The sequence below is a fragment of the Equus caballus genome, chromosome 18 (assembly GCF_041296265.1).
Source record: "Equus caballus isolate H_3958 breed thoroughbred chromosome 18, TB-T2T, whole genome shotgun sequence".
NCBI classification, from domain to species: Eukaryota; Metazoa; Chordata; class Mammalia; order Perissodactyla; family Equidae; genus Equus; species Equus caballus.
In genome coordinates, this window is record NC_091701.1 from 19956351 (window position 1) to 19974290 (window position 17940).

Below are 17940 nucleotides of genomic sequence, written 5' to 3' on the forward strand. Positions count from 1 at the left end.
CTTTAATAAACTGCATGTTTGCCTAAAGAGCTATATTTACGGTGATAAGCCTTTCAAAAAGTACATGTCAAGTTGGAACATTTTTAAGGTACATTCATTTACCATCCATTGCGAATTTACAAACTGTACAATCACGGCACCCCTAGTCTCCGATGCCTTCCCCACCTCTTCACAAGCAAGCTGTTTCCACCAGAGTCCCCTCCACTGGCATCCCTCTTTCCTCGTTACAACCAGAAACTGCTGATGCCAAAACTCCAGCCCCCTGCTCCCTACTCCTTCCAAACACTGGTTCAGGAAGGCTTATGGTTACTATTAATACTATAAAGTTCAACGATACAACCGGCTTAATAGTCTCTTGGGACTAACCTAGTAACTTAACCATCATTGTGATACTGGGAAAATGCGTTTGGAGAACCAAAATATCTATGTTAACAAATGAACTTTAGGATTCTTAGGTTCCTAAGTTGGGGATTGCATAGGTTTGCATTTTAAAACGGCCTATATTGGGGCCGGCTCGGGGTTTGCCGGTTCGGACCCGGGTGCGGACGTGGCACTGCTTAGTAAAAGCCATGCTGTGGTAGGCGTTCCACATAGAAAGTAGAGGAAGACGGGCATGGATGTTAGCTCAGGGCCAGTCTTCCTCAGCAAAAAGAGGAGGATTGACAGTAGTTAGCTCAGGGCTAATCTTCGTCAAAAAAAAAAAATAAAATAAAAAAAATAAAATAAATAAAATAAATAAATAAAATGTACTATACATGCATTTTAACTATTCTGATTTTATTATAATTAAAACTGCCACGGCATTGTCATATTTTAAGTTATTTGAGCAGGAATTTGCTTTCAAACTATCATAAGTGCACATTATGTGGAATGGCAGGTCCTGATAGTGATCAGCATTTTGGTTATCCTGGTTCCAGTTTTGAAGAAGTTGCAGAAAATACACATGTTCATAATTCTATTTTATTTTACTGAAATTGGTCTGTTAGTGTCTGTTAGTCAAAGCTCTAGTTTAAATAATTAACGAAGACTGTACATTACTATACTATACGTCTAGTTTAAAGAAATGCAGAAAAGAAGAGAACATGTAAGATTTGTTTCTCAGTTTTTTTTTCAGCGAGTAGGTGCACATCAAACTTTTTGAAGTGAAAGAAGTTAAAGAAAAGTCTACACTGCATTAAAGACCTGATGAAAGTTACCTGATTTTAAATTCTCAGCCTTTAATCAAATAATAAAAGGGAGAAAGAAAGAATGAAAAAAATATGAAACCTGAGCAATGACAAAGACTCTCTCCTTGAGCAAACTTCAGTTAGGCTTCTCTGAGCCGCCTTTTTGACTAGGCCTTGACCTCGGCCTTCCAAATCTGGCCTGTCCTTGCCAGGTCTGCATCGCCCAGTGTTGCCGAGAGTTCTGCTAAGTCAGTTTATTGAGAATCTCCTACCCTTGATACCTGATCACCTGTTGATATCTAACCAAGCTCCTCATCCCTGACTTACGATGTCTAAGTCCTCAGCCTCCCTCCAGCAAGAATCCTGCTAGGTCAGTTTAGCAAGAATCCCTCCACTCCTGATGTCTCCTCTTAGTAATGTTCCATCCACCAACCCCCTCATCCCGCTCCTTGGCTATAAATCCCCACCTGTCCTTGTTGTATTCAGAGTCGAGCAATCTCTCTCAATTGCCATAGAGTTGACTCCTACCGCAGTGATCTTGAATAAAGTCTTTACCGTTTTAACAAGTGTCAGAATAATTTTTTCTTTAACACCTACAACTTCTAGCTAAGGGAGTACAAGCACAAAAGAGGCTTCTCCTTCAGTTCTGGAGTCCTCAGGCCCCAGACCAAAGGGTAGTTTTGTTTAGCTATCTGGTGGTCACATGCTTTACGGAAAGCTCTTCAAGCCCTTCTTAATCAGCGATAGGTGAATTGTGACGGGTCTAAGCAAGCCTAGCACGTCCACTCCCACTGCAAGTGTTTCTGACTAATAAGAAACATGGGAAGTCTGCTGCTGGCTTCAGAAAGATCCTCACGGACAAAGGGACTCTTAGGAAAGCTCTTCCTTGCTTCGGACATTATGGCCCGCACTTGATATCAGGAGCTGCACCCGTCATCTTGCGGCTACTATGGAAGCTGCTGAGGGCAAGTGGTAAACTAGGGCAGACAAAGCAGAATGACAGAGAACTTTTCTGTCTGCATTTAAAAAAACCAAAAAACAACAAACAGCTTTATTGAAATACAATTCACACACCATAAAATTCACCCATTAAAAGTGAACAATTCACTGGTTTTTAGTATATTCACAGAGTTGTGCCTCCATCATCACCATCAATTTTAGAATATTTTCATTACCCTCAAAGAAACCCTTCACCTCCCAGCAATCACCCCCCGCTCTCCAGGTCCCTGTATCACCCCAGCTCTAGGCAAACACTAATCTACTTTCCATCTGTATGGATCGGACTATTTTGGACATGTCGTGTAAATGGAATCACACAATATTAGCAAAATATACTCAATCCATGACATAGAATGTATCGGAAATGTAATTTCAGAATTTCAGAAATGTAATATCAGTTTCTTTTTTATTGTCAAATAACATTCCATTGTATGGATATACCACATTTTATCGTCCATTCATCAGTTGATATCCTCTCTGCCTCTCTTGCTGTTATTCATTTATGTAGTTCACCTTATATTGTTTCTTATTATTTCTTTGTGATAGTTGATTTACGTTTTAGCCTTTAAAATTATCTTAAATGAAGAAAGGAAAGTACCAAAGTAAAAGAGAATATGTATTGCTGATTCATCCCCTGCCCTGCCCTGCAGACCACCACAAAAGAAAGATTAGGATTTGTCTTCCACTATCCCCTCCCTGTCGCCCACTGGTCTTGATTTAGACATCATTTCATCAACCTAAAAAAATACTTTTAAATCTGGTAGAAAATATTGTCAAAGCTGGTAGAAGACAGCCTTCAGGGGAAGAATGGTAGTTCCATACTATGATGTCAGTGTTTTGGACATTTTCACAGAGCCCTGTGCCAAAATCTTCCCCTAGAAAACAACAGTTTCACTTCCAAACATGGTTTGGATGAACTATTGGAAGTGTGATTTTCTTATCTCTAGGCATGTTTATGGAAGCATCTGTAAATATAAATCTAACACTTCTAATACAGCTAATCTTTTGACACTGATCAAGTTCCACAAGCAGCCCATTTCACACTGAGAAGCAGAAGGGTGTTACAATACCATTAAGAAGAGAGCAACCCCAATTTAATACCTTAACCAACACAATTTTACAAAAGAACTTGGGATCCTAAACCTTTCCATTAAACTTTTTAGAACAAGATATAATAAAACAATTGTTCTATCTAATCTATCTATCTGTCTGTCTGTCTGTCTATCTATCATCTATTAAGCAAGGATGGATAAGAGCGAACATTCCCATGAATGACATACTCCATCGGGTTTACTCAAATTTAGATAAAGTTAGAAAGTAAAGCCAATAGTATTATGAACTTAAAAACTTTTTTTCATGGAATTTTGACCGGAAAAGTCATTGAGCAAAACAGCTAATTTAATTCTTTTAAAATTGAATTCAATTTTCAAAAACATTCTCGATTTCTTTCTGAATTCCATCCATCCATCATATCAATAAGGTAAACAACTTTGAACTACTAAGGGTAAGTATGAATGAATCTTATTTGGGAGTTAAAAATTATAGCACATACAACATACAGACTTTTAAGTTCTGTATCTTCTCCATGTCTGTACAAAGATGCTGAAAAATCACCAACAGGGAAACAGACACCACTTTAAACCCATGGTTACTAACAAATATTAAATTTTTTCAGCTATCCTGGTGGAATGATGGCTAAGTGCATATACTATGGAGCCAGACTGTCTGGGTTCAAATCCTCCCACCATCACTTACAATCTGAGAGTCTGAGCAAGTCACTTAAATTTGTGCTTTAGCTTCTCCATCTATAAGAGAGGATAAAAGGTACCCACACCTCATAGAGTGGTGGGCAATTAAATGAGTTAGTGTGTAAAATATGCTTGGAATAGTGCTTGGCACATGGTAAATGCTGTAAAAGTGTTAGCTCTTATTATTACTATATTTCTCCAGTAAATTGCAAAAACAACTTCAACCTTTACCATTTTCTTTGAAATCAGAATCTATGCCTCTTGGCTCTCAAACTTCCCACTGACCAGAGAAAACAGAATTCATCATTTGAGAATGATGTTACCTTTCTTTGTTTTTACTCATCCTCACTTCCTTTCCTTTTCTGACAAGAAGTATTTCTTCTCTTCTCTAAGGCAAATCCCTCCACATGTGGTTCCAAACTTAACCATTCCTGCCACCTGAAAAATCTTATACCACTCTTCCCTCTCAAGTAGATATTTCCCATCTTTAATAATGCCTACCTCCATTCCACATGGCCATGTAGCTAACATACTCTCTCTTTCCTCCTCTAAAATGGTAACATTATTGTTTTATTTGTACCTTATTATTACCAACCATCTCCTTACTAGTGAGCAGAAAGCAGACAGTGCCCCATTCAGAAGCAGAGACCCTGTCCTAAACAAAAGAACTGGCACGGGAAGAGGCACTCTTCAGTCTCACAACGTCCCAGTCTCTGTGCGCCAGGCATCTTGCCTCACTGCGTATTGCAAGGAGGATTCTAGCTGGGACAAGCTGCTGAGGCAACACAGCAAAGAGGAAGTGTGCTTTGCGCATAATGGAAACGTGCTTAAAGCAATTTGCCTTCTGGAAAGTTTTTAAGGCACGAAGGAATGCTGTCATCTCCAAAGTGACAGGATAGTTTAAGTTATCATTTTCATAGGAAAATAACTGGCATTTCTCTTAACATGGTTTTCTCTAGAAATGAGACATTGTTGCAATGTACCAGAAAATAACTGAGAGTTGGCTAAATCACACATACCACTTATATGTTTTTTCCTTAGGAGAATATTATGCTGATCCTAAATCTAAAGAATCTGTTCATTTTCATCCATTGTATTCTGGACAAATATTACAAAGCAATAAAAATGATTTAGAAGAAGAAAAGTAATTCCAATTATCTGAGATCCTCCACTAATTGACTTTTTACCAGTAACACTGATTATTTTATGTTCATTTCCTTTGTTGTTTACAATCATTATTATTTACTGCTTATCATTATCATTATTAAATTTCATATCATTAAGAAATATCTGAAAAACAGATCTTAATAATATAAAAACAAAACTAAGGAGATAATAACAAACACACATAACTCACACAGCCTCTATCTTCCTGAGAAGTGCAAACACTTAATCTCAAAAGGCAGACTAGCATAAACGTCTGTACAGCACACGGATGGCACACATCAGTGCCATAACTGTATAGCATCGCACTGCAGATATTCAAAGTTATCATATCAGTATGACCTAATTTGCTGACACGACCTAATTTGAAGCACTAGCACTGTTTTCCCGTCTGCCTAGAAGACACTGTAGAATACAAGAAAAAGAAAAGATTAGAGCAGAGAAAGAACCTATCCTGGAAATCCATAAAACTAGGATAGATGGAGACCTATTTGTCTAGAAGCCTTCAGACATAACTCTGCTTAGAGCAGAGGAAGAGAATAGATGACCCCCACAGGTCCTTTCTAGCTCTCTAACCACAATTAATGAAGTGTTAAAATAGTCATAAAAATGGATGCTTCGGGAAGTATTCGCTTCCTCAGAAGAGCTGACAAGAACAAGATTTTACACTTTATACTTTAATTTATTTATTATGGAGTTATAGCCTTTAAAAAATTAAATACTACAAATAATGAACAGTTCATTTTACTTTAGGCAATAATTAAGCATATGCCCCTAAAACAGCATATGCTATAAGTAAGTGTATACTCATACAAACACATTTACTTGAAAACATTATTTTCTTTACATTTTTCTTCTTACTCTAATCAAGATTTTCAAAATTTAGATAAATTATCATTAGTTTTAATTATCTTTAAATTCCTCAACAGAATTGTTCAAATGACTCAATAAAAGGCAAAGTATTTCAGTATGATGCTGCAGAGTACAAAGAAATCTTCTATTATCTAACAGCTTTGTGCCCGGTGGAGTTTGGCACCGATCATGTTTAATGAGGGACTGTGCACAAAACATATCTCCTGTTTTTCCCAGTATCAATGAATGAAACAAACATCAACCAAGTAGGCCAAGCAAGAAACCTAGATTCTACAATCACCAATGTCTATTGATTTCCCATCTTCAATATTTCTTGAATTATTCCTTTCTTTCCAGGTAAGACACGGTACAGCTACGGCCTTGGTTCAGATCATCCACTGCTAGCCTGGACTACCACTGTGGCATCCCAACTGGACTTTCTGCCTACAGGCTCGTTCCTCCCAATGCATTCTCCACATAGCTAGAGTTATTTTTCTAAAGCACAAATCTGATCATTTTACTCTATCCCACTCTACCTAACCGCTCAGAAACCTCAGGATAAACTACAAACTATGAACTGTGACCTTCATGGTATGGTTACCACTCTCTGTGATGCCCAGCCTAGTCTCTTTCAGAATTCCTCCCTGACATTCTATGCTTTATCCATGATGACCTACTTTTGATTCCCTAAATATGCCACTTCTGGTTAATCTTTGTGAGTTTGCACAATTCATCTGTCTGAAACATAAAGCATCCACCCCATCCACTTCCCATTTCATTTTGGTTGGCTAAATCTTACTTGTTCCTTCCTTGAGACACCATTCCTAAACCTCCAAGACTGGGCCAGGTGTATTCTTTCACGTGCTTCCACAACATCCTGTTTTTTAAATACTAAATATACTCTACTGTAGTCGAACATTTATTTCACTGTCTTCCCAAATTGACTGAAAGTTCCTTGAGAGGCAGACACTGTATGTTGTTCACCATACCTCCCTAGCACCAAGCATGATCCTTGCCACGTAGTAGGCACTCAAGAAATATCTGTTGAATTACTCAGGAACACACTTAGTCAAAGAAAGGAAGCTTCCACATGAGTATGCACACAACATAGCATCCAATTTATAATCTGAGGTATTTCAAAAGGTCTTTTACAAGCTGGTTTGGGAGAACTTTGAAACACATTTTCTCATAGAAACTATATATATATATATTTGGTGAGGAAGATTGGCCCTGAGCTAACATCTGTTGCCAATCTTCCTCTTTCTACTTGAGGAAGATGGTTGCTGAGGTAACATCAGTGCAAATCTTCCTCTATTTTGTATGGGGATGCTGCCACAGCATGGCTTAATGAGCAGTGTAGTGTGTAGGCGAGCACTTGGGATCTCAACCAGCAAACCTGGGCCACTGGGGCAGAGCACACAAACTTAACCACTACACCACTGGGCCGGTCCCTCATAGCACAATATTAAATGTAGTTGATAACTAGCTACCTCTCCCAAATATATAATGTTACCTATACCTATAATGTAGGTAAAGTGTATTATTTACAGTCATTGTAGACTCTAAATACTGAATATCAATAATGTTTCTGGGAAAATGTATTAACAACTCCAATTCTGCAATGCCATGAACTAATTATTTCTGGCTGCAGCCCAAGAATAGAAATATATAGTTCCAATTTACGTAGGTGGTTGAGGACACAGGTTCTAATAGGGAGGGAATGAAAAATGACTAAAAACTAGGGAATTGGGGTGGCAAGGATTGGTCTTCTCTTGCCATTAATCTTTGGGAACATGTTCCAAGCTGGGGACAACTAACTTTTCATCTCCTTTCTTTTCCTTCAAGAATCCTAGGAATTAGACGCCAACTTCCTATTGACTATTGACACTTCTGATGTCCAACTAGGGTTTCTTACCAAAGGAAATTATCTAAATGTTCTCATGTATATTCTTTTCATTCTGTACTCAGTATTAAGTACAAAGAAAGCCAAGCAAGCAAGCAAACAAACAAAAAGCAAGATAGCTATTAACTCTAGGAAAAACAACAATTGTCAAAGAAAATAAACGTAATTATAGCTCAACTGTGAAATGTTTAACAGAGTCATTATACTGTAAACAATGAAAACTCATCAAACCAAAAATTATGATCAAACTAAAAATTACGATATGGGAAAATGGAGCAGGGGGAAGGTATTGCAAATATTTTCTTCCAATTTGTATTTTGCATTTCATTTCCATAACAGTGTCTTTTGTACACCATACATTTTTTAGACAACAGCCTAAATTTTAAAGTTTTGAGTCCCATTTTTTGTCCTTTAATGTATGTGCTTTTCATATCCTATCTAAAAAAAGCTCCTATCCAAAGGTTGGGAATATCTTTATGTATGTATGCTACCAAAAGTTTTATAAATTAGCTTTTATATTTAAGTCTATGACCCATATCAAGTTACTTTTTATGTATGGTGTGAAATAACGGTCAAGGCTAATTTTTTTTTTCCTTATGGATATCCAAGTGTCCTAGTACCATTTGTTGAAAAGACTAACATTTCTCCATTGAGTTATCTTGTCCCCTTTCCTAAGACCAATTGACAATCTATATGAAGATCTGTTTCTGGACCCTCTTTTCTGGTTCTTTAATTGAAATATCTATCCTTATGCCAATACCACAAAGTCTTATTACTGTAACTTTATAGTTAAATATTTATATCATGTAATGAGAGTCTTCCAACTTCATTCACAATTATTTTGTCCATAGTAAGTCTTTTGTGTTGTCTCATAAATTTTACCTTCACTTTGTCAATTTCTACAAAAAAGACTACAGAGATTTTGATTAGCATTATACTGAATATATAAATTAATTTACAGAGAACTGGCATCTTAACAATATTGAATCTTCTGATTCATGAACATGATCTATCTCATCACTTATTTAAGTTTGTTTTACATTCTCTACACAATGTTTGGTAGTTTCAGTGCATATATCTTGTTGAATTTATCCCAAAGTAGTTCATTTTTTTTTTTTAAGATTTTATTTTTCCTTTTCCTCCCCAAGCCCCCTGGTACATAGCTGTGTATTTTTAGTTGTGGGTCCCTCCAGTTGTGGCATGTGGGATGCTGCCTCAGCATGGCCTGATGAGCGGTACCATGTCTGCGCCCAGGATTTGAACTGGCGAGACCCTGGGCTGCCGAAGTGGAGCTCTTGAACCCAACCACTTGGCCACAGGACCGGCCCCCCAAAGTAGGTCATTTTTATTGATCCTATTATAAATTGTATTTTTAAAGTTTCAATTTCCAATATTTCATTGCTAGTACACAGAACTACAAATAATTTTTGTATATTGAACGTGAGTCCTGCGATCTTGATAAATTCACTCATCAGTTCTGGTAGTTTGAAGAGTTCTTGGATTTTCTATGTAGACAATCATATTGTCTGTGAATATAGACAATTTTCCTTATTCTTTTTCAATCTGCATAACTTTTATTTCTTTTTCTAGCCTTATTACACAGTTACAAGAACAATATTGAAACAGACAGTGTTGAATAAAGGTGGGGGGAGCAGTCTTTTGTCTTCTTCCTGATCTCAATGGAACAGCATTCAGTCTTTAAGCATTAAGTATGGCATTAATTGTAAGTTTTTCATAAATGCCTTTCATGGGATGAGGAAGTCCCTCTCTATTCCTAGTTTGCTGAGAGGCTTTATCATGAATGGATGTGGAATTCTGTCAAATGCTTTCACTGGAATAATCATATAGTTCTCCATTTTTACATTGTAAATGTGGTGAATTACAGTGATTAATTAATCCAGTGTTAAACAAACCATGTATTGTTGGTATAAATATATTTTTACATATTAGTGGATTTGATTTGCTATTATTTTGTTAAGGATTTTCACATCATGAAGAATATGGACCTGTAGTTTTCTTCTGAAGTGTCTGTCTGGTCTTGGAATCAGGGTAATCTTGGCTTCATAAAATTATTTGGGAGGCATTTGTTCCTCTTCTGTTTTCTAAAAAATGTTTTGGCAATTAGATATACATGTATTTAGGACTGCTATGTGTAATTAATGAATTGACTCCTTTTTCATCATGTAAATGTCCTCTTTAACCCTGGTAATGTTGTTTTGAAGTCTACATCATCTGATATTAATATATCCACTTCAGCTTTCTTTTGGTTATTGTTTGCATGATATATTTTTTTTCACCCATTTATTTATTTATTTTTAAATATTGGCACTTGAGCTAACAACTGTTGCCAATCTTCTTTTTTATATATATATATATATTTTTATTTTTTCCTTCTTCTTCTCCCCAAAGTCCCCCAGTACATAGTTGTATATTCTAGTTGAGTGCCTCTGGTTGTGCTATGTGGGGACGCCTCCTCAACATGGTCTGATGAGCAGTGGCATGTCCACACCCAGGATCTGAACCGGTGAAACCCTGGGCTGCCAAAGCAGAGTGCATGAACTTAACCACTGGGCCATAGGGCCAGCCCCTCCCCCATTTATTTTTAACCTTTAGCATCCATACTTATAGAGAACTTCTTTGGATATCATATAATTTATGCAATCTGACAATTCCTGTCTTTTAATTGGTGAACTTTGATCATTTACACTTAATATACTTATTGATATAATTGGATTTAAATCTACCATCTTATTAGTTATTTTCTATTTGACTCAGTTGTTCTATGTTCCTTTTCTACCTTCTTTTGGATTAACTTAGAATTTCTTCTGTCATTAGATTACTTTATTATAGCCACTATATATACATTTTAAAACTTTTTATTTTGAAATAATTTTAGACATATCAGAGGTTACAAAGATAATATAGAGAATTCCCATGTACCCTTAATCCCTAATGGTAATTTCTTATATAACCATAGTACAATATCAACACCAGGAAAATGACACTGGTATAATAATATTTTCTATCACTATAATTCTATCATTTTGAAAATGTTATAAAAACGGTGTCATAATGTTTGTAAACTTTTGATACTGGCTTCTTTCACTCAATATAATGTTTTTCAGATTCATTCAATTTGTTACACTTATCAATAGTTCATTCCTTTTAAGTGAGTATTCCATTGTATGGATGTACTACAATTTGTTTGAAGGACATTTGGGCTGTTTCCAAGTTTTTGGCTATTACAAATAAATTCCTGTAAAGGTGTTTATGTAAGCCTAAGCTTTCATTTCTCTAGGATAAATATCCAGGATATTTAGACTTTTTATGATTACATTTTATCTCCACTATTGGCTTATAAGCTGATTGAAAGAAGATACTATGTTTCTAGCATTTTCATTTTACTGTCTTTATAGTTTCCATATTTCTTCAGAAATTCCCCATCTTTTCATGTATGCTGTTTATCTTTTCTAATAGATCATTTAACATATTATTCATAACTTCCTAAAAGTCCCTGTCTAATATTTTTACAATCTGGGTCATTTCTCCATGTGGCTTCATTGATTGTTTTATCTTCTGACAACAGATTTGTTTTTTAATTGCTTTTTTAAAAATTTCATAATTTCTATTTAATGCTAGAAATTATGTGTAGAACAGAATAGACTGATGATAATTACACCTGGAAATGGGCATGCTTCTTTTTCTGTCAAGGTGAGGATTGAGACAATCTAGTCAGTATTGAGTTGTGTTTAGGTTCTCTTGTGTTACATTTACCTTCAGTGCACCAAAAACATCTCCCAGCAATGGGATGCTTCTACCTTGTGAATGTGTGTGCCAAGGGTCTTTCTAAGTGTTCCACATGCACTCTCAGCTTCCAGCCATCCCTGCATGCTTGCACTATAGAGGGGTGCTCTCTTCTCCAGTGGTAGATTGATCTTAATGGTATCTCAGTGTTAAGTTCATGGTAGGGAGCAGGGGACCTCTTGGGTCTTCTGGTAGCAACTCAGTATAAGGCACGTCCTTTGCTCCAGCTGAGCTTTAGGGGTGGGACTTTCTTGGAGTTTCTGCCTCTATTCCTGTGGCAACCAAACTATGTCTGTGGGTAGTCCTGGGGAGGAGGGCAGTTCCTGCCCCTCCTCCAGCAGTAACAGATCAGTGCAAAGTCCTGATTTCAACAGTTTCCTGCCCAACTCCCAGAGGTAGACAGCTTTTGTTTCTATCTAGCTCCCAGAAGCAGGTAATCCTGGCCTGGGCTTTGGGGCCTGGGGGGAGGGGTTTCTTGCCCACCTTAGCAAAAGGCTTTTGCTTAGCATGAGAAAAGGGTCTTGAAAGTAGGCAGGGTACTGTGCTTGTGCTCCACTAATGGGAGTGTTCTCTGCTGGCCTAGTCAGCACCTGGTAGAGGCCAATGATAATAAACCTGTGAGTGCATGTGGACTCCCTGTGTCAGGACCCACTGTTATTTTGAACTCTCACGATAGCCCATGCTCAGCCTTAATAATTTTCTTAAAATTTTGGCCGTTTTCTTCTTAGCTACTTTTATAGTACCTACCCTCTTCCTAACCCTGCTCTGCCAAAGGAAAAAATTTTCATATGTCATCCCTCCTCTCAACAAATTAGGGAAAAAAAGGAAATTTTCCCAACCTAAGAAAGAGCATATAAGAAAAAACTTAGAGATAATATCGTAATTAACAGTGAAAGGTTGAATGCTTTCCCCCTAAGACTGGCAACAAGGTAAGGCTGTTCAAATTTATCACTTCTATTCAAAATTGTACTCGTATTCTTTCAATGTGATAGGCAGAAAAAATAAATAAAAGACATACAGATTACAGGGAAGAAATAAAAGTGTCTTTATGTGTGGACAAAATGATGCTCTATGTAGAAAATCCCAAAGAATTTACAAAAAGCCACAGAAACTAAAAAGCGAGTCCAGCAAGGTCATAGGATAAAAGGTTGACATATGAAAATCAATAATAATTCTATATATAGCAATGAAAAAGTGGAAATTTAAATTTTAAAAAATCCTATTTACAGGAGCATAAAAAGACATGAAATAACTAGAAATAAATCTAATAAAATGTATTCAAGAAAACCAGAAAACATTGCTGGGAGAAATTAAAGAAGATCTAAATTAAAGGAGAGAGAGACTCTTTTCATGGATCAGAAGACTTAATACTATTAAGAGGTCGGTTCTCCCAAATTAACCTATAGATTCAAAGCAATTCCAAGAAAAATTGTACATACTTAACAAGGTAATTCTAAAATTCAGAAGAAAAAGCAAAAGATCTACAACAGACAAAAACAACTCTGAAGGAAAATAAAGCGGGGGTGAACACTATGTGATTTCAAGACTTACTGTAAATGTACAGTAATCAAGACACTGCAGCATTCTGTAAGGGTAGATGTATAGATCAACGAAACAGAATAGAGTTCAGAGACAGATCCACACATATAACCAATTGATATTTTATGAAGGTGCCAAGGTAATTCAATGAGAGAAACGTCTTTCCAATAAAGAGCCCTGGAACAACTGAAAATCCATATCCAGAAGAAAACCAACAAAACCCAAAACAGAACAAAAAACCAAACTGAATCTCCACCCTCATTTTGCACCACATAAAAAAATTAACTTGAAATAGCTCATAGACCTACATATATGACCTAAAGATAAAGCACTTTTACAAGAAAACTTAGGAGAATGATCTTTGTGAACTTGGATTAAGCAAAAATTAATTAAGACTCAAAAAGCACAAAATATAAAAGAAAAAATGATAAACTGGACTGTTTCAAAATTAAAAACTTCTGTTCTAGGAAAGGCAATGTTAACAAAAAAAAAAATGGAATCCATGGACTTGGAGAAATATTTGGGAAAGACATACATGTTAGAGACTTGTTTTCAAAATATATAAAGAGCTATTATAACCTAATATAAATGTGCTTGATATGAACAGATAATTTACAAAAGAAAATGAATCACTAAAAAGCACATAGAAATATGCTGGATATCATTAGACATTAGGAAAAGGCAAGTTAAAATAACGAGATACCACTACATACCCATAAGAATAGCTTAAATTAAAAAAGACTGACAATACCAAGTGCTGACAAAGATGTGGAACAACTAGACTTTTATACATTGTTAGTAGGAATGCAAAATGGTATAGCACTTAGAAAAAGAATTTGGCAGTTTTTTATAAAGTTAAACCTATGTTTCCATATAACCCCAACAGTCCCCATTCCCAGTTATTTACTCAAGGGAAATGAAAATATGTCCAACCAAAGACCTAAATGAATAATTATAACAGTTTTATTCATAATGACACAAACTGAAAATACCCCAAATGGCCATTAACTGGTGAATGAATAAAAAAATTGTTACATGTCCATACGTTGGAACATTATTCAGCAACAAAAATGAAGAAACTAAAGACATATGCAAAAACCTGGATTAATCACAAAAGCTTTATGCTAAGTGAAAGAAGCCAGACACAAGGGTACACACTCTATGATTTCATTTTTGTGACATTCTGTAAAATGTAAAACTGTAGTGATAAAAAGCAGATCTGTGACTGCCAAGGTCTAGAGGGTGGATGTGAGGGAAATGACTGCAAAGGGAACTTTTTGGGGTGGTAAAAATATTCTTTATCTTGATTGTAGTGATGACTACCTGACTCTATATATTGTCAAGCCTCATCAAATGATACATTTTAAAAGGACAAATTTCACTGTATGTAAATTTTACCTCCATAAATCTCACTTTAAAAAATTACGTTATATAAAATCTCAGAATTGGAAAAGGATGACACTCATTAGTATGTATAAGTTCTACCATGCTGGTAGAAGCAACAACAACAAGAACAATGCGGGACGAGTCTACTTGATAGTCACACTGAGATTTAACAGCTCTAACACTCTCTAATTTGTACTTTTAGACAAGCATGAGCACATCTATCTCTGTAGGGAATTAAAAACATATTACCAATTAAAAATGATTGACAAATAAAAAAAGATCATGTAGTGAAAACATGGGAAAAGCTGATAACAAAGATAAACCTATGTATGTCCTTTAAATGAGAAAGTGTAATGCATATTATACTCCCTCACAAAGTGTATCCATATATTGGAAAGGATCAATGTATGGACAGGTATAATGGTGTTCACTATACTATTGTTTACTTTAAATATGTCTGAATTTTTCCATAATAAAGAATTAAAAGTTAAACGGCAAAAACATGTTGTAGTATGCAAATAAGCTGCTTAAGTAAAACATTAAAATACATTAAATAATTTGTATCAAGACAAACACATATTGGCCCAGCAATGAGTACCTTGGCAATAGCAGTCTGTTTAAAGATGCGAGTAATCAATCCCATGACAGTCTCAGTGGCACCTGAATTTGGAGCTCTCAGTAATTTTTCCCACTCTTCAAAGCTGCTATTCAATTCCTATGGGGGAGAATATAACGATGTTTAGAAATACAGCATATAGAACAGAACAATTAATGCAATAATGAATCACGTCCTACTTATTTTCTTTTTTATATAGAAAGATATAAAAAGAAAATAAAATTCCCAAAGATGCTAATGTGTTCATTTAAAAACATCAACACGGAGTAAGGTCAGTCACATGTTCACAATAATGAATGAAACCAACGACAAACTGTGGGTGAAAACCAAGCCCTTTGGTAACACCATAAATCAAATATTGCAGCTTCCTCTTAAGGAGAAACATTCTGTAAAGTAAAAAGAAAAATTTAAATATATAAGAAAGCATGGTAGTGAAAATGTACATGGTAGCAAGTGTTTTAAATAAAACATATAATTTTATTTAGATAAGTATAAAGACTTGGGGAATACTAGTTAAATAAAAATCATATACTGCCTCTGTTTTATTTTTTTTCTAATGCTAAAATAATGGATACAGCAAATAAGATCATTCTTATTTTATCAACAGCATGTTGCTCAATGTTTACAAACTGCTTACTAGTCTTTGTTGTCAAAGTCATGTCCAGATTTGAAGAAATTTCAGAGAATACATAAGGATTGCACTTCCCAAAAGTAAATGTAGATAAAGATTAGGTAAAATATAATTTGGCTTTCTGATATGTTGAACTTCACACCTTACAACACGATCATAGAATTTTAAGATTTCAAGAACAGGGCTGCACCCAAGTTAGCGTAGAATACAGCTAGCCATACTTAAAAAAAAATCCTAGAGCAAGAAATACAACTTCCCTTGCTAAATATTGAGTTTCACACGCTACAAATACTTAGAATTTTTAGTACTAAAACTTTGTTGCAATTGAAGTACTTTCTTTCTATATTCAGCAGAAATATTTTTTTAATCACCAGGATACTGAATCTTTTCACATTATTTGATGACTAAAGTTAAATTCTTCTCTCTTCTTGAAATGATACAAAGTCAATTCATATGCTCTATTAATTAAACCTATTTTAAGAAAGCGGACTTTTCCTTCTGTGAAATATGAAATATGTGGAATCTTTCATAGAATAATTTAAAATGATTTAAATAAGTCTTTCAATCAAAGAAGGGTTCTCACCTTGGCTGCTGCTGCTGGAAGATCAAATGGAATACGCTGTCTGATTTTAGGGGGCAGCTGGGTTAAGACTTCAGTCTTTAATCTTCTAATCATTATGTCACTTAATAGCTGATGAAGTTCATTAAGGTTTGATGCCCCTCTACAATCCCACTGACGCCTTTTACCAAAGTATCTGTTAATGTGAAGAAAAAGCATGTAGCAAAGCTGAATGCTAGAGTAAGAAACTGTTTATCCAGTGTGTTCTTCCTTTTAATGGTAAGAAGCCATGACACTGTTTTTACTGTTATTTCTAAATGCAATTAGTTTCAAAAAGCTCAGCTTGACAAGCAGTAATGAATAAGATTATACATTACCTTAGCAATAGAAAATGTTAGTGTCTAAATATACTGTTTACGCTAAGTTAATGCAAGGCTGGGATGAACTGATAATCTGAATACCACTGGCATTCTGGGTGGGCTCACAAAGGGCACAACCAGCCCTAACTAAGCACTAACTGCCAATACACCAGCCAGTCTATACAACAACCAAAACCACTTAAAACATTTTCCACACCCTCATTGATCTGTTAAGCAAAGCAGATTGATCACTTGGTGATCTCTTCTTCCTTTGAAACCACTAGATTGACAACAAAGAAAATTAAAAAAAAAAAAAAGACAGAAACCCACTACGAAGGAGAGAACGAAAGAAAAAACATCAGGAAATAAGCAATTTCAACAAATATTCAGAAGACACAATGCAGACAGAGAGGTGGTGGCTGACTTGGCAAAAGAAAGGAAGCTACAACTTAAAATGCTTGCACAAGGGAACCTATCCTCTCGATCTCTGAGCAGACTGGGAGTTGCCAGTACCAAGCACTGTGGGCAGGCGTTAAGTAAATGGTGGAAATCTAGTACATCTATTTGAATGTACGTATCAGGACAGCTGGCCTAATAACATCCCCCTAGTATTGTGACAACCCAAAGACCATTCCCACAAAATTCCCAATCATCTTCTAAGGGCCCATACTATTGAAAATAGCTGTTATTAAATAACAGAGGAATTCCTGTTATGTTGTATTATGATTACTAATATTAATAATTAAATAACTCTCCATTTTAATGAGATTTTGGTGGTATTTTAGCACAAATAGGTGTCAATTTAAGAAGCATAGAACTTGGTAACACTAACTTTTTTTAGTTTAATGTATTTTGATAGGAAACATACAGGAATAGCACAGACAACATTAAAAACATGTACTTGCATGTAGAAGTGATTAGAAAAGGATAGTGAATGGATGGAAATACTACATGACAAAATGATGGACATCATTCAGTTGTTTAAAAAAACTAAGTGCTGGCATTGTAAAAAAAATTAATAGGTTTAATTATAATTGTCATAAATTGAATTACAGAAACTTGTTCATTGAAATATTTTTACTTTCTTTAATGCTTTATGTCCCCGTATTTATATTAAAAATTCATACACTAACAAAAATGGAAAAATACTTGCCAATATCTGATTCTGTGACCTATTCTTCCATTTACAATCATACATTTTGACCTCATGGTAA

General features: G+C 35.5%; 1 protein-coding gene across 10 annotated transcripts in view; it reads right to left on the reverse strand.

Annotated features, from left to right (window-relative positions):
• The window catches only part of ZRANB3 (zinc finger RANBP2-type containing 3), a 216270-nt gene that overhangs the window by 53461 nt on the left and 144869 nt on the right, over positions 1-17940 (reverse strand). For 9 of the 10 annotated variants that reach the window (XR_011428187.1, XR_011428186.1, XM_070240766.1 and 6 more), the window contains 2 exons: positions 16392-16563; positions 15160-15276 (listed from right to left, as the gene is read on the reverse strand). Coding sequence is in view for 8 of the 10 variants with exons in the window: in XM_070240766.1 (XP_070096867.1) it covers positions 15160-15276; positions 16392-16563 (289 nt within the window). In the remaining 2 variants the exon portion in view is untranslated. The remainder of the gene's footprint in view (positions 1-15159; positions 15277-16391; positions 16564-17940) is intronic. The other variant, XM_070240771.1, reaches the window with a different exon arrangement.